This window comes from Trachemys scripta, chromosome 15 (assembly GCF_013100865.1).
Source record: "Trachemys scripta elegans isolate TJP31775 chromosome 15, CAS_Tse_1.0, whole genome shotgun sequence".
NCBI lineage: Eukaryota > Metazoa > Chordata > Testudines > Emydidae > Trachemys > Trachemys scripta.
The window spans coordinates 31505739-31527605 of NC_048312.1; the positions used below are offsets into that span (position 1 = coordinate 31505739).

At 51.7% G+C, this 21867-nt stretch overlaps 1 protein-coding gene across 2 annotated transcripts in view; it reads right to left on the bottom strand.

Annotated features, from left to right (window-relative positions):
• The window catches only part of CASTOR1 (cytosolic arginine sensor for mTORC1 subunit 1), an 87564-nt gene extending 69163 nt beyond the window's left edge, over nt 1–18401 (bottom strand). For both annotated transcript variants that reach the window (XM_034790994.1, XM_034790992.1), the window contains exons 1-2: nt 18191–18401; nt 16163–16233 (exon numbers count right to left, since the gene is read on the bottom strand). In XM_034790994.1, coding sequence (XP_034646885.1) covers nt 16163–16233; nt 18191–18303 — 184 coding nt within the window. In that variant the 5' untranslated portion in view covers nt 18304–18401. The remainder of the gene's footprint in view (nt 1–16162; nt 16234–18190) is intronic.
• Nucleotides 18402–21867: the final 3466 nt, after the last annotated feature.

A 21867-nucleotide genomic window follows, 5' to 3' on the forward strand; every position in this document is an offset into this window, starting at 1 on the left:
AGGAGGGTGGTGAAGCACTGGAATGGGTTACCTAGCGAGGTGGTAAAATCTCCTTCCTTAGGAGGTTTTTAAGGTCAGGCTTGACAAAGCCCTGGCTGGGATGATTTAGTTGGTGTTGGTCCTGCCTTGAGCAGAGGATTGGACTAGGTGACTTCCTGAGGTCTCTTCCAACCCTAATCTTCTATGATAGGGCTCATCTCCTCCTAGCAGGGCGTGGCTGGAAAAGAATGGCAGCTGATCAAAGGAGAAGGCAGGAGTGTGCCCAAGGCTGCCAGGATCAGTGGAGGAAAGGAGCTAGGAGAAGGGGAACAGCTCCTGCCAGCTAGCACTGCCAGCCTCAGAGCTCCACCCATGGAGTAGCCTGGCAGCCTGCTTTGTAGGAGACAGCAAGGCCAAGGCAGTGCTAGGAGACTGCATTTGCACCACAGCCCAAAAGCCTCACCCATTCACAAACAAACAGACTAGTCCAGATCAAGGATTCCTTTGGGTACTTCTACACTGTAATAAGAGATCTGCAGCATGTCTGCAGCTGGCCCAGGCTCACAGAGCTACGAAACTGCAGTGTAGATGTCTGGACTTGGGCTGGAGCCCAGATTCTGAGACCCTGTGAGGGGGAAGGTCATAGAGCCCAGGCTCCAGCATGAGCCTGAACATCTACCCTGCTAGGTTTAGCCCACAGCCCAGCCTGAGCCACCTGACCCATGCTCGGAGACCCACTGCCAAGGGTTTATCATTGCCCCATTGACATCCCCTTCATTACTGGGTCAGTCTGCACAGCCCTCTGAACCAGGCCAGGGACTGTTCTGCATCTACACAGGCTGTTCGACACCACCCCACAGCCATGGTACTGTGCGAACAGGCCTGTGCTAAGCAGCCAGTCACGTGTCCCTTGAGAAGGGCCAGGACAGGAGCCATCAGCACTTAGGAGAGAGAACCAGGCAGCTCAGCGCTTTCCCCTCAGAGCAAGCAGGGCTCCCAGGCCCATGAGCCAATAAAAGCAAACACTGCACAGCACTAGCTACAGCAGTTTTAACCCCAGCCAGCTCCATGGCATCTAGGCTCTAGAGACACCTGCCCCTTGGCCCCTCCAGCAGGATGGACCCCGCCATCCATTAGCAAGAGGTGCCAAGACTGCTCCCCACACTCTGCCACCTTTCCTGCCTCAGGCTGCTCCTGGGGCTGGCGTTCCTGTCAGTGCGCTTCCTGCCCAGCTACAGCATTTCCACCAGGAAGCCAGGCCCTGCAGTCCGGCTGTGCAGAGCCTGCTCCAAGGCAGCTCAGCTGAAGTGTGGGAGATGAAAGCAAGAGCCTGGGAGCCAGCCAAGAGTCGGGGGTGTGGCAGAAGCCATGAGGCTGCTGCAACAAGTACAGAGACCCAACTGCAGCTGCTGCCTGGGCAACATACGAACCTTCCCCACAGCAGCTAGTAACATCCCACTTACACAGCCATTTGTTGTGCCAAGCCTCACCAGCTGCAGGCACTATGCAAACAGGCCAGGACACCTCTCAAGAAACCAATGTAGGCAACAGCTGCCTTGGATAGGGACTTACTGTTTCCACACTGCAGTGTAACTGGTGATAGAGCTTGCTAGTTCCAGGACCTGTCCCTTTGCTGGTGCATACCTCTCCCTGCACAAGAGCGCTAACACAGGAACAGTCTCCGTGGCGCCAAAAGAATTTCCTGCTTAGCTTGTATTCAGTGCTGTATGTTTATGCAGTACCTGAAGGGCAAATGCCACATAGGCAGAGGCAGGCTGGGGAGGTGGGGCTGCAGTCAATATCAATAGGGAGAGATGGTTCACTGACTCAGATGGTATTGGGGGACCCAGCTTGAGACAAGCCAAGGAAGGTGTGCACCGATCCACATTGCGATGAGGCCCAGTTCCAGGCCACAGCAGGGATCAGTTTGGGTTGGGTGAAGTTATGCCAGGAGCCAGATGACAAGGTTTTGGTCAGATCTTAGGCCGAAGGAGTGGGTTTGGATATGGCTTTTCAAATCCCGTATCGCATTTGTTTTATCTCACATCTAGCTTCCATTCAGCCCGCTGCAATCCCCAGCATGCCTAGCTCTGACATCAGAATCCAGAAGACCTGTTATTTGCATGGCCTTATGCATATTGTGGTTTTTTCCCTGGTGTCAGTTGTCAAGTCTCTCCCAATTACTGCAGCAGAGCCCTGTTGTAAAGGCATAAGCTCAGGTTAACACCCACTAGCAGTTCTCATCATGGGGAGAGCACAGAAAGCTTCTGGACTTGGACAGGCAAAGCAGAACAGCCAGAGGCAGCCAGCTAGAGTGGGTTCAGACAGGCAGCTGAGTGCTGAGGCAGGACAGATGGTTGTCAAGGCACTGTCTGTAGCTGGCCCTTCCTCAAGCTGTGCACTCCTCCCCCTCTGCAAGAGAAAGGGGAGAAATCCTCTTTCCCATGAAAGCAAAGGGACTGACCGCGTTTACGTCTGTCAGTATTTCAGGCCAGAATTACAATAGTAACAGCCGCGATCCAGCAATCAGTGTTACTACACCCTGACTTGCCCTTGCCTGCACATCTGCTTTGCACTGCACCAGGTGCTGGATCAGAGCCATCCCCTAGTGCAGGGAAGGCCTTACTGCTCCAAAAATCAGCATGAGCAGGACAGGAGCCCAAAACTGAAGGGCCTCTAGTGCACCTGTCCCCAGGTACCTCAGGAGCTAATGGGCAATTCAGAGCCAGTGAGATGGATAATTCTCAAACCAGGACCAAAGCCAGAGCCCTCTGTATTTACAAGCTATGAACTCCTTGACGAACATTGAAGTGTGAGGTCCTTTCCCAGAATTCAAAGCAATTTAATCTCAACCCTTCTGATTGGAAGGGCAGATGGGGAAGAAAGAATCATTAAGTGACTTGCTCAAGGCCACAGGAAGTTGCTGGCAGCACTGGGAGTAGAAGCTAGCACCCACTCCTCCTAGTCCTGTGCTCTCACTACTAGACAACACTCCCCCACAGAGGAAAAGGTTTCTTAATTCAGCCAGAAGATTTGTCTGCATTAGGATTTTAGCCATCGGTGTAGCTGTCCCTTAGCACAGACCCACAGCATTAGGATAAGCTGCACCAGGTACAAGTCATGGCTTATACTGGGGCACCGCATTTAGGGCTTGTCTAGACTAGCACTTTACAGCGCTGCAACTTTCTCCCCTGAGCGCTGCAAGTTTCAGCGCTGTGAAGTGCCAGTGTTGACAGTGCTCCCAGCGCTGGGAGCTATTCCCCGCGTGGAGGTGGGGTTTTAACTAGAGCTCTCCCAACGCTATGCCATGACTACACAGCCATGTTAATGCGCTGCCACAGCCAGCGCTTTAACGTTGCTAGTGAAGACAGGCCCTTACACTGGTGCAGCCTCACCAGGTCTGAAAATCCCAGTGTAGGAAAGGCCAGAGTGAAAGCTCATATTGGCATTTGTAATTACAGTCGAAAGCCCCAGTTACACGGAAACAGGTCATTAGCTCTAATATGCTGCTTTCTGAGTAACGATCATATAAATAAGCCTAAACAGTTGTGGCCTTGGGCACCTGAGATCCAATTACACATCAAAAGAAGAGGCTAACTCTGCGGAACCCACATCAGGGGCTCTGCTAATAAAATGCATCTCAAAAGCAAAGAACAATTGCAACCTCAACCAACTGGAGCTATGCCCCAGGCTCTCTTGCTAACTCCAGCTTGTTTATCCAGGCTCTGGAAAAAAGCACTGCTTTGTTATAAATCTAGGGGGAATACACAGGAAGATGTGTCCAGGGGCAGCAGGTTTGTATAAGTTTCAGTGGTGCCCAGAACAGGTCCAAGTGCCCCCCCCCCCCCCCACACACACACACCATTTGTAAGCCAATATACAGTAACTCCTCACTTAAAAGTTATCCCAGTTAATGTTGTTTACTGTGGCTGACCAATTATTAGAGAACATGCTTGTTTAAAGTTGCCCAATGCTCCCTTATAGTGTTGTTTGGCAGCCGCCTGCTTTTTCCACTGCTTGCAGAAAGAGCAGCCCATTGGAGCTAGCTGGTGGGGGCTTGGAACCAATGTGTTAACCCTTGAGGGGTCAGCCGAGTGCTAGTTCATCATTTAGCAGTAAGGCATTCCCTGGGAAACATCCCACCCTCTTCCACTCTCTGACTTCACCACCTCAACCAAGCTTCATAATCATCATTGCTGTGTACAGTATTAAATTGTTTAAAACTTATACTGTGTGTGTGTGTGTGTGTGTGTGTGTGTGTGTGTGTGTGTGTGTGTGTGTGTGTGTGTGTGTGTAGAGATAGAGAGAGTGTGAGTATCTTGTCTGGCAAAAAAAAATCCCTGGAACCTAACCCCCCTATTTACATTAATTCTTATGTGGAAATTGGATTCGCTTAACATCATTTCACTTAAAGTAGCATTTTTCAGGAACATAACTACAACATTAAGTGAGGAATTACTGTATATTTTTAAAAATGTAAAAAATGTGATGGCTCTGGGGTGGGGCTGGTGATGAGGGGTTTGGGGTGTGGGAGGGGGCTCAGGGCTAGGGCAGAGGGTTGGGGATGAGGAGTTTGGGGTGCAGACAGGCTGCCCTAGGGCAAGAGCCAGAGAGGAGTGCAGCAGCAAGCTCCCGGGGGAGCCCGCCCCCCCCAACATCCCCACTGCACCACACTTGCCTTGCGCCACTGCACGTGCTCCTAGGGCCCCTCTCAGGTACCAGAAGCCCCCTCACCTCCCCTGCTGCTGCCGCCCCTTGTTCAGTGTGGGGCAGGAGCTATGACTGCAGGCGGGCCCCCCCCCCCGTGCTGGTGAAGGGTCCCATTGAAAAATGAAAGGGCCTAAGGGGGAAGGGCAGGCTCAGAGTCAGTCTGCCCTGGCAGTAGTGGATGGGGGGACCCTGCGGCTGCAGTTGATGCAAGGAGGCAGCATGGAGCTGCAGGGGAGACAGGGACACTTCTCTCCAGGAGCCTGGGGAGGTGCATGGGGGCAACAAATGGGGGCCAGGGGACACTCAGGGGAGGTGCGCAGGGGCAGCAGGCAGGGCTGGGGGAGAGACCCGGCCCTGAACATTGGTGGAGCTGGGCCCCCGGGCCCTGAATATTGCTGGAGCCCGGACACCATGAGCCCATATAAAACCCACTGCCTATGGATGTGTTACATGGGTACAGTGCCCCATATAGACCTTATTCTGTATCAGAATGGCTTTTGGTTTAGCTTAAGCCTCTTTCCTGCCCCCTCTGCCCCTTCTCAAGGAGCAAAGATCCTGGTTGTGATTCTCTCCCAGCTAGGTTCTGGGAATATCTGTTGTGCATCTGGGGCCCCAGCTTCTTCAATGCATTGGGGACCCAGCTAACTGGTCTCTGTATCATTTGACATGAGGAAAAGCCATCTAATTGCAAAATCTGCTTCTCTTGAGAGGCTGAGGGCTGCCAAAGCCAAGTAGCTGCAAATTACTTTGGTAGGTACCTTATGACATTTCCCCTGCTTCCAAAGCAGCATTCCAGATGCAGGCCCCACATTACAAAACACTCTCCTCCCTGACACCTGGAGGCTTGAGTGACAACAGGTTTCCCCATAAAGACTGAAAATGCAGCTCCCATGGAGATGGGAACCTGACCAAGAAAATTATTCTGCTGCAGCCCGGCTCTCACCTGCCCAAGGTTAACAGAGCTCCTCCGTCAGAGCCAAAGGCCAACTACAAGCCTTCACTAGGGGGAAAAGAACTGCTGAGCCACGCCATCTGGGAGAGCAGTGACTAGCAGGGTCAGCCAGGGGCTGGGACTGCCAAGGTCAGCAATGGCTGCAGGCTTCGTAAGGGTGAGATGTTCTCCAGCTTGACCAAGTGAGCTGGTCTGGCCAAACCATGCAGAAGGAGTGTGGGATAAAGACCTTCAGTGATGGAGGGGTCAAGCTGTAACTTTGCATCAAGAGCAGCATCAGGGTTAGCAGTGAAGCTCTAATTGTAACTGAGCTGAGAATAGAAACATCACGCCTAAGAACTCAAGATATTGCATCAGACCAGGGGAAGGGGAGCAGTGTGATGGATCTCAGCAATGCAGTTAGACAGTGAATAGACATGGCAACTCAAGTGGTGATGGGAAGGGAGAAAACAATTTAGTTACCTCTTGATGCAGGGCTCCTTAAGCAGCAAAAGAAACATCAAAGCTGAGGTCTCCTAACGGATCAGAGATTGCTTGTCTGACTACAGCTAACCTAAAGGAGTACAATATAAAAGCCTTGGTGGATCAAATTCAGTCCAGACCTTCTTGGGGTTTCTCCAAGACAATAACTGTTAGTGATAGACCAGAGATTCTCAAACTGTGGTCCACGGATAGTTCCCTCTAAGGTGCGCATCTGGGCGGCTGCACACAAGAGAGTGAAGGGCCACCTACCTAATTAGTGGAGCTGCGCTGGCATGGCTCCACTAATTAGATGCCTGGAGCCTGGAGAAGATGCACATGTAAGGTGAGGTGGTGGCCTTGGGGGGGGGAGGGGGGAGGGAGAAGGGGAGGTGGGAGGGGGCAGTGGAGTGAGAAGAGGGTGGAGGGGAATTTGGGACGTGCAGCGCTGCGGCGGCCAGAGAAAGACAACTTTTCCCCAGCTCCGGGGCTGCGGATGCTGGGAAGAGATGGCCCTCTTTCTCCTGCCGCAGCATCCCCCGAGCTGGGGTTGGGAGAGAGAAGCACATCCATTGCATTAGAAAGGCAAGACTACTGATATTAAAATATGGGTTGTGCACTTTTATTTGTAGAACAAAAAAGTTTATAATAATAATAGTTAATAATTATTATTAAGGGTTGTTTTTTTTTTTTAAACTATAGTGCTTTTATCCAAAGTGCTTTACAATAGTTAGCTAACGGTGCAAACAACATTTGGAAAGATCATTAAGTCATCCGCCAAGACCCTCTGCAATTTTCAAGTGGTCTGAGAACCACTGTGATAGACCAAACCCAAGCAAGGAAGTGTTTGGGCAAAAATATCAGGAATCTGCACTGTGATCACTGATTCCAGACCACTGCTTAAAAAACACTTATTGGTTTGAAGACCTTTGTACTGTCCCAGAGCACTGTAGCCATGCCAGGCTGAGCAATACTAGACCCTAAAAGTCACAATGCCAACCATCATGCTCTCCCACCCCCACATCCATTTCTAACATGGCAGTAAGCAGCAGATCGGATGTGAATTTTCTGCCACTGGAAATCTGATTCTTAAATGGGACAGCTATCCCACAGTGATTTCTAGCTCCAGCAAAGACAGTCTGCTAAAATCATGGCAAAGCTTAAGTGATGGGGAAAACAAGCTATTAAAGAGAATGAGACTCAATCATTGGATTCAAGTTTAGAAAAAACATTGCACAGCATTCAACCCTAATCCTAATGGGTTGTGAGACGATCACAACTGTCACAGGTCTTTACTCAACACTGGTATAGGATGCACTCTAGCAAACCCCAGACTGATGTTCAACATCCTCCTCAATCCCTCATGTACAGAGAACCCTTGAGGGAGATAGTCACCCAACTTCAAAGGAGGCTTAAGGACAACCAGGTCAAACCCTATTAGTCCCTTGTTTAAACAGCTGTTTGGCGTGACATCTCAATGGAGAGGGCTGGTATCCATGGTACAGAGCAAGGCGAGCGTGTAACACAGACATGCCCAGGCACACCTAGGCCCCTTGCCCTGTGTGTGACTACCTCAGTATTTCACTGAAGGGGGGGGGGTTCTGCTGAAGCCAACAGCTAGCTGATTGCCTTGGTTACTGTGATGTGTGATTGGAAAATAATTGGAATTCTGTAACACACAGGAGATTTGGTTTAACAACGGTTAAAGTGAAACTTGGCCCTGAGACCTGCCCTGCCTCAGGTGAACACAGACCTCCATTAAGCCTGCCCTACATTCATCATTCGGACCATGCAGGCTTAGGGTGGCTACTCTCACCTTTCTGGAACACCAGGCATTCAGTACTTCTGGGCATGGCATGACCCCATGCCCAGAAGGAGGCTTAAGGACAACCACAAACCCTTATATTTGAATCTGTTAACTATACAGGTCTATAGTGAAGTGGCAGGGCACTAAAGTGAAGTTTAAGTGCCTTATGCTAAGGAGAGCGTGGAATGAGGTGAAATCAGTGAACTGGGGTGCATTGCCTCCACAAAGGCAGCAGATCAGTGTACACTGCAGGCATCCAGAAGGGACTAGGCACTCGAGTAACAAGGTACAGTGTGCGAATTGCTAGCCTGCAGAGGGAAAGGGCGGGGCTCAAAGAGCCCAGAGCAGAGAGCCCTGTGTTGCAAGCAGCTAATGGCTAGGGAAGAGTTCCTCTCACGGGCACAGACAGGGCTCCCTCCCGCTGTAGTAGGGATTCACCCCAGACACCCTGGGTAATCCTGAAAGGCACCAGAGAGAAGGAAAGCAGGTGAATGCATCGTGATACATGGCATGAGACAAGCTAAAAGCCAGCTGTGTTCCCAGGCAAAGCAGACAGGCAGTTCTTCAGTTATGATTTCCTGGTTAGCCTCTTTCATTACATACACAAATTACTGGCATGGGTTTTGTAACAACATCTGGCATTTAAAAGCTCACCATAGTTTCTCTGCAATAATATTACCTCGTATTTAATGCTAGCTGTGTAGGATGGTGTGATTGCAGAGTGATCTTTGATACAATCTTTCCTGAGCCAGGTAATAAGCAGGGTAATTGACATTCTGGATAAGAAGTGGGGCTGTGGGTGCTGATTAACGCTTCGGACATGTCTTCATGTACAGTGCCACAGCGGTAGTTTCAGCAGTGCAGCTGCGCCGCTGTAACACTGTATGTGAAGACACTACTATGCCAACAGGCGAGCTTCTCCTGTCAGCATAGTCAATACATCTCCCCAAGAGGTGGTAGCTATGTCAACAGGAGAACGTATGCCAGTCACACAATCACTTCAGTGCTTCACACCAGCACATCACCCATGTAAACTGCACCACAGGAGCTCCACTGAGTATTGCCACTGCTGTGATGACATCAGCATAGTTCTCCAATGGTGTGAATTTCTTTGATGAAGACAGGGCCTAGGTTAAATATATCACAAAATTCACAGAATCATCAACAGAGCCAAGTGCTGTGACAGCTTTAACTGTACATTTATTGGTGGATTTTAAGCTGTGCAGCCTTCACATTACTAGCACAGCATTTGACCTTTAATAGGCATTCTGCTTCTTGCTGACACTCTTCACTGTGTCAGCATGTGCTAGCTTTACATCACCCCACCAAACCAGGCTGGCTTTAGGCCAATTCAACCAAATCCCCTGAATCAGGCCCTGCCCCTAAGAGGGCCCCACGCCCAAGCCCTGGTACGGCGTACCGGCAAGAGCATACCTGGGGCGGAGGCATCAGCAGCCCAGCCCCGTTCGTTCCCCTGCAGGACCCGAGTGGGAGGTGGGAGCTGGGGCCTGCTGCCCCACTCTGGGGCCGCCCACAGGATTGCACCAGCTGGGCAGCCAGCCCAGATGCGACTAGCCAGGGGCTGGGTGCGCGCAGCGTGTGCGCTGCTGGGTCCCCGCAACAGGCCCGGGCTTGGGGGGTTCGGGCCTGGGCGCCATGGCCACTTCCTCTGGCCGTGGGAGCTGCAGCAGCGGCTGCTCCCGAGTCCCGCTGCCCAGGTGGGGAGAACAGCCGCTGCCTGGCCCTGTGGGCCGCCCCTCTACTCTCCCTCCAGGTACCACCCAACTGAGTCCTGCCTGCGCTCGGGGCCAGGCCGGACTCTCACTCACCCCAGCCCTGAGCTCCCCCTGCATCTCTAGGGCCTCTCTCCAGCACTTGGAGAGAGGAGGAAGGGGGGGGGCTGTTTTTTTGCTCTGCCGCCGGTTATTATTTTTTTTTTTTTGCTCTGCCCCGCCCCCCGCGTCCCCATATTTGACCTGGGTGATCTGGTCACCCTGTCTCCAGCCAGCCCCACCCTGCCTCCAGCCCCACACCCCCTGCCCTGCCCGCAGCCAGCCCCTACCTCCAGTCAGCCCCTACCCTGCCACCAGCCAGCCCCATGTCCAGTGGTGCCCTGCAGTTCCCAGGGCAGTAACCGTGCACACCTGCTTCAATGAGGGGGGCAGGGAGCAGCTGGAACCCATACATGTGCACACCTAGGGTGACCAGACAGCAAGTGTGAAAAATCGGGACGGGGGTGGGGGTAATAGGATCCTATATAAGACAAAGACCCCAAAATCGGGACTGTCCCTATAAAATCAGGACATCTGGTCACCCTAGCACACCCCCAGGGAGTGGTGGGGACCCACACATGTAAAATGGAGTTCATTTCTAGTTCAGGCCCATCTTTTTTTAAAAAAAAACTTTAGGTAGGGTTAACATACATCCGTATTTTCCCGGACACGTCAGGCTTTTTGGTTCTTTTTGGACATATGGTAACCCTATTGGTACAAAAAATACATCCTGTGGCACATCCCTTAAATCAGAACTTTTTATAGGGAACTGGTTGCTAAGAAATGAAAGGCTTTTTAAAAAGTTTAAGTCATCCCTGCCAGGGCCCCGCCGAAAATGTTTGAATTGGGCCCCGCACTTCCTAAAGCCGGCCCTGCCACCAAGGTGCTTTTTCTCTGTTGAAGTTACAGCTCAGGATGAAGAGGGAACAATTCAGCGGGGTCCAGAATGCTGCTCTCAGATCTATTGTTCTACATTTCCTGCCCTCCCCAGTGTTAGCGTGTCCTATGTATAAATATGCATCAATGAACAATGCATTAAAAACAGCTTTTAAGTGACTGGTTGTTACAGTACAACTCACAATAGGGACCTAAATAAATAAATAAATAAATAAATGGAGATATCCCATCTCCTAGAACTGGAAGGGACCTTGAAAGGTCATCGAGTCCAGCCCCCTGCCTTCACTAGCAGGACCAAGTACTGATTTTGCCCCAGATCCCCAAGTGGCCCCCTCAAGGATTGAACTCACAACCCTGGATTTAGCAGGCCAATGCTCAAACCACTGAGCTATCCCTCCCCCCTAGCTGTGAAGCTCTTTGTGTTCACAGCCTAAAACGATTTCACTGAATTACTTTCCACCCCCTGCCCTGAAGGCAGAGATTCCAAATTGGCCTGAGCAAGGCAGGGCAGCTTGTAATAGATTAGAAGCTAAGTGACCACCAGATCCTCAGCTAAAATAGAAAGACCAGTGCCCACGGATAGATCCACCAGACCCAATCTAGTGCCATGCTGCAGCTGGGGGAAGCAGGGAACTTGAGTTCAGCTTCCAGGTCAGTGACACCTCCTGAGCCAGCTCCAACAAGATAAGACATTCATTTTATTCTCTGCCAGCCTATGCTGTCCTGCAACAGGAAGACACAGGAGTGGGAAATTGGAAAACACCCCCAGATTGGGACGCACAAATCAGAGGCCTCGTTCTCCAAGCATACATGCACACCATGTGCAGGAGAGGGCTATGTTAGCCTGGGTTAGCTTTAGGCTGCATCATGCATATAGCTGGCATGAGTTGTGCAGATATACAGCACACACAGTTCCAGTGATAAGGTCCCTTCCAACTCCTCTAACAAGCACTGAGTGAGAGGCAGAAATCTATATATAGGAATGAACTCCCTACCACCTCCACCATTTTTTGGTGTGGGAGACAAGGGAACCCTACAAAAATAAACTGAGGGGTCTTGGATTTGTGCTTGCTAGTATAATATGCTAACTGAAAAGGAATGAAAGCATCTCTTTCTGGTCCTAGTTTCACCAGCACAGAACCGGTATGTCGCAGACAGAGTGCCAGTGAGGGGCTCAGTGCTGCAGAGCATCCTCATCAGGTTACAGCAGTAGTTTTCAAACTTTTTCTGACGACCCAGTTGAAGAAAATTGTTGATGCCCGTGACCCAACAGAGCTGGGGATGAGGAGTGTAGGAGGGGCTCAGGGCTGGGACAGAGGGTTGGGATCAGGGCCAGTGCAAGGATATTTTCCGCCCTAGGCGAGGCTTCCACCTTGCGCGCCCCCGCCGATGTCCAGCCCCCGCCGATGTCCAGCCCCCACCTTCCTATGGCCAAGTTCCCCCCCAGGGGCCCGGATGTTCACAAAGTGCAGGGAGTATGGGAGGGGCTGCAAAGAAGGGGGTCATATGGGGGCTCTTCCAGGGGGTGAAGGTGGCAGACAGGGGGGTGCATGGGATTGTTGCAGGGGGTGGAGGGGGCGGGAGTGTAGTGGCAGGGAAGAGATTGCACAGAGGCTAAAGGGGCTTGTTGCAGGGGATGCAGTGGCAGGGAGGGAACGGCAAAAGGGAGAAGTGGACAGGAGGGGGTTGCTGCAAAGGGCTGGCAGACAGGGGTGTGTCTGTGCTCTGGGTTGTTGCAGGGGGGTGAAGGTGGCACGGAAGGGTTTGCACAAGGGAGGAGTGGGCGGAAGGGAGATGGCAGTGGAGGGGGGGTTCCGAGGTTGATGCAGGGGTGAAGGTGACCATGGTGGCTGGGAAGGGGGGGATTGCTGGGTGGAGGTTGCCCAGAGGCAAAAGTGGCAGGAGAGGATGGGTTGTTGGGGCATGGGGTGCACAGGGGAGAAGGTAGCTGGTCGGTGGGTGTTGGAGGGGGTGGCGCTGGCTGGGGGACAGGTGCCTGGGTTGCTCCCACATACACCATTCCCCAGGCCAGGGACTGGACCTGCCCACTCCCCGGCGCTCCGTGGGCCCGTACAGCTCCCTGCGGCCCGGCTAGGCACCTTGCAGGAGTCGTCGACACCCAGCTTCTCTTCCCAAAGAGCAGAGCGGAGCTGCGCCTTCTTCCCCACACCACAGGCCGAGCCGGGCTCTCCGCCGCCCCTGGGGCTCTCAGCGGCGGTACAGGCAGCCAGACCCCTGCGCCCAATCCTGCTGCTGCCGCTGAGAGCCCCAGGGGTGGCAGGGAGCCCAACTGGGCCTATGGCGCAGGGAAGAAGGCGCAGCTGCTAGCGCTAGACCCTCCCCTTCCCTGCTCCCCCAGTGGGAGGGACTGATCGCGCCGCAGGCAGCCCCTCTGGAGCCGGGAAGCAGCAGCAGCCTTGTGCTCTGCTGTTTAAAACAAAAAAAGATATATATTTGGGGCACCGGTTTTTGGTGCCCCCAACCACTTGGCGCCCTAGGTGGCTGCCTAGTGGTTGCACCAGCCCTGGTTGGGATGTAGGGGTGGGGCCAGGGATGAGGGGTGTGGCCTGCAGGAGGGGGCTCCAGGTTTGAGGGGCTCAGGAATGGGACAGTGGGTTGGGGTGCAGGAGGGGGGGTCATGGCTCTGGGCTGGGGGTGCAGGTTCTGGAGTGGGGCCAGGGATGAGGATTTGGGTGGAGGAAGGGGCTCTGGGTTTGGTGGGGCTCAGGGCTGAGGCAGGGGATTGGTATGTGGGGTTGGGTATGGGGCTTATCTTGGGCAGCTCCCAGTCAGCGGGGGTGCTAAGGCAGGCTTCCTGCCTGTCCTGGCAACACAGGCCGCACTATGCCCCGGAAGCGGCCAGCAGCAGGTCCGGCTCCTAGGGGAACTGGCCAATGGCAGTGCAGAGACAGTGCTTGGGACGGGGGCAGTGCACAGAGCCCCGTGGCCCCCCCACCTAGGAGCCGGACCTGCTGCTGGCCGCTTCCGGGGCGCAGCGCAGTGTCAGAACAGATAGGGACTAGCCTGCCTCTGCTGGGCAGCACTGCCAATGGGACTTTTAACGGCGCCGTCGACGGTGCTGACCAGAGCTGCCATGACCCAGTGTCTTACAGTCCCCAACCCAGTACTTGATCGCAACCTGCAGTTTGGAAATCACTGGGTTAGAGTATGGACAACCCTGTACTGAATGGTGAATTGATTACAGTGGGGGAGGTCTAGACTGAATATTAGGAAAAACTATTTCACCAGGAGGGTGGTGAAGCACTGGAATGGGTTACTTAAGGAGGTGGCAGAATCTCCTTCCTTAGAGGTTTTTAAGACCTGGCTTGACAAAGCCCTGGCTGGGATGATTTAGTTGGGGATTGGTCCTGCTTTGAGCAGGGGATTGGACTAGATGACCACCTGAGTCTCTTCCAACCCTGATAGTCTATGATTAAACCAAATGACTGAACTGCATCTTGGACATTTATTTTATGCAGCCTGTCTGGCAACAAAGGTACAGAACCACCACCATTTACTTACTAAATCTATCATCTTTCTGCTTCATTGAAGACTCCCTGAACTCACCTCCTGCCTGCTAAATTCCCTCTAAACGGCATGGCTGCGCAGCTGCCTATTAAGCCTGGATAGGGACCTGCCCTGGACTTGCCATGGTGGGTGAGGGGGTGCCCCTGCCCAGGCCCCAACCCAGCCCTGACACAGATCTGCCGTGGCCTGGGGAGAGACGCCTCTCCTCCCCCCCCCCCCCCGCCCAGGTGCTGCTGCAGGGAGAGAGGTGGGGGGTCCTCTCTCCCCATCATAGCCCCTGGGGCAGCTTGCACCCCAAACCCCTCATCCCCAGCCCCACCTCAGAGCCCACATCCCCAACTGGAGCCCTCACCCACCCACACCCCAATCCTCTGCCCCAGCCAAGCCCCCCATCTCACACGCCAAACCCCTCGGCCCCACCCCCCACCACATGAAATTTTGTTATGTGCAGCAAAATAGAGGTGATGGTGCACATAATTTATTCTGCACATGGGTGGGAAAAATTAGAGGGAACACTGCCTGCCTGGCTTACTGCTACAGTTTTAAAGAAACAATATATGTATCCTCTTCCAGCCTTAGTTTATCTATATTACTGATATTGCTTCATTACATTGTAGTAATTTGGAATAGTAAGTCTTAGCAAAGGTCTACAAGCAGCTGTGGTAGCAGCAACAACTCAAGCAACCAGAGTTTATTTTCACTTGAGTTCTACTGTATGCCAGGGCGATGGATTCTTCCTAACAGTGGAGGAGCAACGAAGCTCTGTTCCCACCATGGCCCTGCTCTCCCCCCCCCACCCCCACGCCCTGTCCCCCAGGCAAGCCGGAAGCCAGAGCTGGGCCAGGAAGCACTGGCCCCTCCACCTACCTGGAGTGGGAGGGCCTGGGAGCAGACCCTGGCCATGTCCCCATTCCCAGGGGTCCCCCGACCAGAGAGAGAGTGTGAGTGAGTGTGCGTGTGTGTCCACCCACAGCTGCCTACATGGCTCTTACTCCAACCCGGCTCTGGCATGGCCGGGGGGGCAGGGACTCGGGGGCCAAAACACCACAGGCAGGCCATGGCCCTCCACCCAGGAGCCATGGACCCTCCACCTGCCCTGGGCGGGGGAGGCACGCCTGGGGAGTGGGGACACAGGCTAAGGGCTGCTCTCATGACCCCCACCGCAGGCAAGTGGAGAGTCCATGGCTCCCCACAGCTGCCTGGACTGCTCTTATGCAAGCCAGGCTTCAGCTTCCAGCCTGACTGCGGGGTGGGGCCTCAGGGGGAAAAGTTGGGGCAGGAGGCTGGGCCCATGGCAAAAAGTGGACAGGGCAGGCCCATCCACTTTCAAAAGTGGTGGGGCCATGGCCCCTTGGCCCCCCCATTCTGGCACTCCTGATGTATACTGCACCATCTATAAAGCATTAAGTTGTCACACCTTCTTGTCTCTAGAAGTACACTTGGCAAGACCACACCACCAACACTTCCCTGGCCTCTATAGGCCAGCTGGCAAGGTTCTATGGTGAACGTGACATCAGCAGCACATCACAGGCTAGGAAGGCATTGAGCAGGAGCCACAACTCCAGAAATAGAAGTATGGCTGGTTTTGAGAACCCCACCAGATGTGGAAAAGCCTCACCCTCACATATCCAGGTTATGAGGGGCATTCAAGCTCATTACACTGAAGCTGGTTGATATTTGCATTTCCTCTTTAAATACCAAAGTGCATCTAGCAAGCAACATAACAAGTACTCATCTAGTATTAACATGTACAGAAAGCTACAGGGCACCCAATGCACATCTACATGAGCATTCATAACATGGATCGAGGCACACATTATACTGATAGACCTGTATTAAGCCTAAAGCCAGTAACAGCAATGGGGCTCTACAGAAAAATCTACCCTATGTCCTGCAGTTGCCCTCTGACGTAGGGTTTTCAAAGCAGCAAAGAGAAACAATGGGTCTGAACAGCATTTGAATGGCAATGAAAAAGGAAGCATGCTAATGCCAGAACTGGGGAAAGCATTGTGTCTCCAGGAATTGCAGCCTCAGCATGAGAGAGTTGTCACACAGTACCTTTAAAGCCTTCTTCATCCAGCATAATGGTGTAGTCCTCGGGAGTCTCTGTCAAGCTGAAGAACTTGCACCTACCAACACATAATTGAATGTAATGCGCACACTGAAACATTTTCCAGTACTGGTTCACTTGCCACAGGTAGAGCAATTCCTCTCAGGTAAGGATAGTTAAGGTACTTTTCCATGGACCTGTATGCTTGCGTCACCCACCATTTCCCCTCTGCAAACTGGAAGGAACCATCTAAACTACACAGCCACATTTAAGCACTGTTCTGAAACACAGCAGTGGCCCAACAGGATTAGAAACACTCATGTTTCACAACAGTGCTGAGACACGACCCGTTTCCTTCCATCCAATCATGTTTAGTACTGCAAGATTACTGGCTTTGATTTTTAAAGATGCATCCAGTCTTTGAGGAGGGAGACCCAGGCTATAGCATGTTTTAATAAACCCCTCCTCATTATTATCTACAGTAGGACTTGAAAGCATTAGCACTGTTCTAGCAAGAATCAACATCAAACATGAGACTAGCTAACATGACTATTCTCTGGCATAGAGTGATGCCCACAGACAGCACCACATCCAAGGGCAGCTGGGATGTTTCAGTGGATTCAGGGTGAGAGGGAATGGTTTTAAAGAGCACACCTGAATTCAGAAGCACACTTCTCAGTGGAGAGAAGAATGCAGCAACAGAGTTAAGTGTTCTCATGAAGGGAGCTAGGGCTCTCTGAGCCTGGGGCAATTTCATTCACAGACACCCAACAGATGGACCTGGGTTTTGTAGGCATATCAGGACAGGGGAAATCCCCCAGCTGCTGAATCACAAGGAAATGTGATGCAAGCCAGAGAAGCAACAAGCATGGCAACAAACAGCTGCCCAGTGCCAACATTCACTTGTGTTAGGAGTGAGCAAGACCCAACTTGGAGTGAGCACAAAGCAGACTTATCCATGAGTGTGTGTGAAAGTCTCAGGTAAGCATGTCTGGCGCGCACAGCCTATCAGCTTCCAAATATACTATGCATTTTTGCACAGGTTAAAGTTCTATTTTACATCAGTACTCGTTATGCTAAAGTTCCAGAGCACCAGCCCATGAACAAGAATGTGCAAAGAGCAATCTAGCACAGGAGTGTGCATAGTTGTGAAAGCATCTTGTATTATGTGACCCAAAAAAAGCTTTTCATACTCACACTTCTAACGTGTGCCTACCCTGGGAATGTGGGAGAAAGAAAATGTCTGAATGTCATGGTCTCCATATTAAATGAAGACAGGACTCCCTTCACCCTGGCCCAGTTTCATCTTATCATAGAAGCTGACTACCAAAGCAACATGTACTCCAGCGAGCCACCTCCACACATACAGCCTGCTACGCGCTGCATCCCACCTCACCCTGCAAGCAAAGCAACCATTCTCCCATAATTTGCCCCAATCCAACCTATTATCCATGCCCACCAACCCCCCTCAATCATGACCCCAACATCTAGCTAAAGCTCATCCACCTGGGATCCTTCAATTACAGTTCACTCCCATTAGCTCCTACCACAAGCAGAAAGAGGGAGCAGGATGCCCAGAGAGGATTCAGGGTATCCATCTCCCCCCATATCCATTATCTACTACCCTGACTCACTGGGGGCACACAGCTTCCCACCCCAAATTAACCAATCCTCCTAACCCCCCTCACTCTCATCCCCTCCCCCGACTCCAGTATCGCCTTCTCTCCCTGACCCCACATGTTTCACAGACCAAGGGCTTTCACAGCCCCCGCCTTCCATCACCCCTCCTCACATACAAAGGGCAGCCCATAGGCCCATACACATCCCCAGGGACTCTGCAGTTTGGAAAGGAAGTGAGAGACTGAACCTGGGGCACTAGCGCTTCCCACAGCCATACTCCCCTGATCTGCTCCCGGCCGGCCCACTGCCCCCAGGAAACCAAGACCCACTGGTCCCCCTCCCCGTGCCAAGCCGGGGCCCTCTGACCCTCCAGCCCCCAACAGGCCAGTGCAAGGCAGGCTCCCTCCGCCCGGTACCTGCTGCGGCGGGGCAGGAGCAGCAGCTTGAGGAGCGGGTGCGTGTAGAGCCAGAGGCCGCGGCGGGCGAGGCTCAGCACCCGCACGCGATGCTCCAGGATCTGCAGATCCATGGCGGAGCCGCTCCGGAGCAGGCACGGGGAGAGGCAGGGCCCGCTGTCCGCGCGAGCGGGCCGGAGCACGGCTATAAACGGGCCGCGGCCCCAGCCCGCCCCGCGGGGAGGAGCCCGCGGCCCGGATCCTCCCCTGGCCCGGCCTCGGGTGGGCGGACGGGCGCACGGCGAGGGCACCCGGCGCTAAGCCGCGCCTCTCCCAGGCCCGGACTCTGAGCCGGCCCGGCTCCGGCTCCGGCTCCGGTTCCAGTGGATCTGTGGGTGAGCCCGGGAATTGGGAACTGGCTCCAACCCATTAGCCTCAGCCAAGAACCGGGCCCACAACCACAGGGACCGCAACATTAGATTCAGCTCCTGAACCCGAGCCAAGGCCGAGCCCTCCCCTGATTCCAGCGCAGAGCTGAGCCTACAGGGACCCCAGAAGAACCATATCCCCCAGCTGCTCCCAAACTAAAGCCAACACCTATTCCTAGCCCAGCCCAGAACTGAACTCACAAGGCCCACGCTAGGGTGACCAGATGTCCTGATTTTATAGGGACAGTCCCAAATTTTGGGTCTTTTTCTTATATAGGTTCCTATTACCCCCCACCCCCTGTCCCGATTTTTCACACTTGCTGTCTGGTCACCCTAGGCCCACCAAACCAGGTGACTTCCTAATTCCAGCCCAGAACCAGACCAAAATCAACAGGATCCCAGAACCACCTCCACCTGACTGCCCCATCCTCATGCCTCTCCTTTACATCAGTACACTACAGAGGCTCTCTCTGATCTGGTGAGATATAAATAACAAGCAGGCTGTACTTTTAGGTTGCAGCTAAAAATGCCTGCTGCCGCAGTGACTTTAACTCAGCCATGTGACTCTTAGGAACTGGAGACCAGTCTTGTTTTCCTGTTTAAATGTGCAGTGCAGTCTATTATGCCTGCACCATGGGCAGACTCCTGCTCCAATGGTCTCCACACAGATGCCCAGTGGTTCTCAACCTTTCCAGACTATTGTACCCCTTTCAAGAGTCTGATCAGACATAAAATACAAAAGTGTCACAGCACACTATTACTGAAAAATTGTTACTTTCTCATTTAACCATATAATTATAAAACAAATCAATTGGAACATAAATACTGGTCTTACATTCCAGTGTATAGTCTATAGAGCAGTATAAATAAGTCATTGTCTGTATGAAATTTTAGTTTGTACTGACTTCGCTAGTGCTTTTTATGTAGCCTGTTGTAAAATTAGGCAAATATTTAGATGAGTTGATGTACCCTCTGGAAGACATCTGTGTACCCCCAGGGATTCACATACCCCCGGTGAGAACCACTGTAAGTGTAGCCCACCCGCACAGTGCTCATTGTAGGATTGGGGCCTTGCTTTCAAAGAGAGCAGTCCAAGGCCTTCTTTTACAGCTAACATTGTGGCCTTCAGTGTATCTCATTTGCAGGACATGCAACACAACTAATAGGTTTCCCAAGCTGTCAACTGTCCTGGGAAATTGGCCAGGACACCAAGGCACTGAGATTGGCTCAGTCAAACTAGTACTGTTGGCAGGTATGTGGAGCCCAGGCCTGCTTCTGAAATGTGCAGGGATCCTATCATCAATTGACCTTGTTGCAGGAATCTGATCTCTTTAGATTTCAGCTGTGCGGCTGGAACATTGAACGAATGAAGGTTTTATTTGTATTTAATTTCTTAGGTATTTTTGGGAGGAGGCAATGGGGTTTGAAGGAAAACCAAGAAAAAAATCTCTGTATCTATGCCAACAGGCCTCAACTGGGTTTACTGCTGAGTGACAGCTCATCTTCCTCAGAAACCACTCAATGCAACTGGCTCAAAATTATAAATTAAAAAAAAAAAAACCCTAATAAAACCCCACCCAATCATCACGTTAGCGTGGAGCCCAAGCATGGAAAATTTCAACCCAAAAGACAATTGTGTGGAAAGCTACAAGTAACTATTGGCAGAAGGTCATAGCAAAAAACATTGTGCAATTTAATCTTAGATGACTGCTACCCACCAAAGTTATAATTCCAGTTAATCCAGGTTTTAGTTCATCATTGACAGAAATACAAGTTAATTAACAAATGATAAACAGAAGCAGCTGGCCGATAATGGGACTGATGCCATGGAGCTCATTACAGGATAGAACCGATGGGAAATTTTTCAATCAGACTTTGCTGAAAAATACAATTTTGTCAAAAATACTTTATGTGTGTGGAAATGTATCAGGGTAGAGGGCTTCCCTGTGTTTGAATAGTCAATAGCCCAGTGGTTAGGCCACTTACCTACAATGTGGGAAAAACCAAGTTTCAGTCCTTGCGCCTGCTCAGGATAGTCACTAGAATTTGGGTGTCCTACATTCCAGGTGAGTGTCCTAACCACTATGGGTGGAGTCCAACTCTCCTGTTGGAACTGTTCCACTAAATAATTGAATAGTCACTCGTGGGGTTGGTTGGTTGTTTTTACAAAAAATGTGTGGGCATGTTGTGAAGGACAAAAATATAACTGGGTTCAAAAAAGAATTTGATGCGTTCATGGAGGCTTTGTCCATCAGTGGCTATTATCAAGATGGTCAGGGACACCATCCTATGCTCTAGGTGTCCCTAAATCTCTGACTACCAGAAGCTAGGATTGGACGATGGGCACTGGGCACTGGCTCAGATCTGGGCTCAGTTCTTGCTACTGCCCTAGAATTCCTTTGTGATCCTAGGAAGACTCTATGTACTCCATCTGTAAAATGGGGACCATCACACTCCCTTTTCCCATTTTTTATCCATTTTATCTAGCTAGAGTGTAAGCTTTTCAGGGCAGAGACTGCCTCTCCCCTTATGTATGTAAAAGGCCTAGCACAACTGATCTCAGCTGGAATTTCTGGCTGTTACCGGCATACACATACACCATAAGAAATTAGTCTCTGTTCCTGTGACTTGGCAGTCTTCTCCAACCCTTGGACCGCCTCAAACAACCTAGACATCCACATATTTGCAAGTAGCACCATGGTATTTATTGAGTGCCTTCCACCAGTTCAGCCTTATACAGCAACATACAATTGGAAGTAAACATTCCCTGCCTTAGCCCACTCTCCAGGGAGGTGGAAGAAAAGATTGCCCCCTCCTGAGATCCTGTTTCCTCTGCAGCTTTTCCCTTGTACTTCCTTTCTGTCCTTTAACTGTTCCCAGCTGATGAGTTGATTGCTCTCATTAGCTCATCAACCCCATGCCTAATAAGCCACTGAGAACCCATCTGCCAACTAAGTCCAGTCCAGGGCAGGGGATAGCTGGGTCAGCACTAAGCTCCTAGTACTCTGTCATGTTCCAGTTTTAAAACCCCCCAGATCTCTAAAAGAATGCCCAGACTGCTGCCAATGAAATAAATGGAGCTTGAGATGATAACAGATATATCATATTACAGTGGTCCCGACATAAAACTGTTGCTTAACTCTAAAAATATATCAAATATTTCACAAACTGTTGAAAGCAATGGAGGAAAAATTCAAACATTCACAACACTGAGTTGAAGAATTTTCAAACTTCTACAGTAAACCACTTTTTGGCTACCAGGGGCCAAAA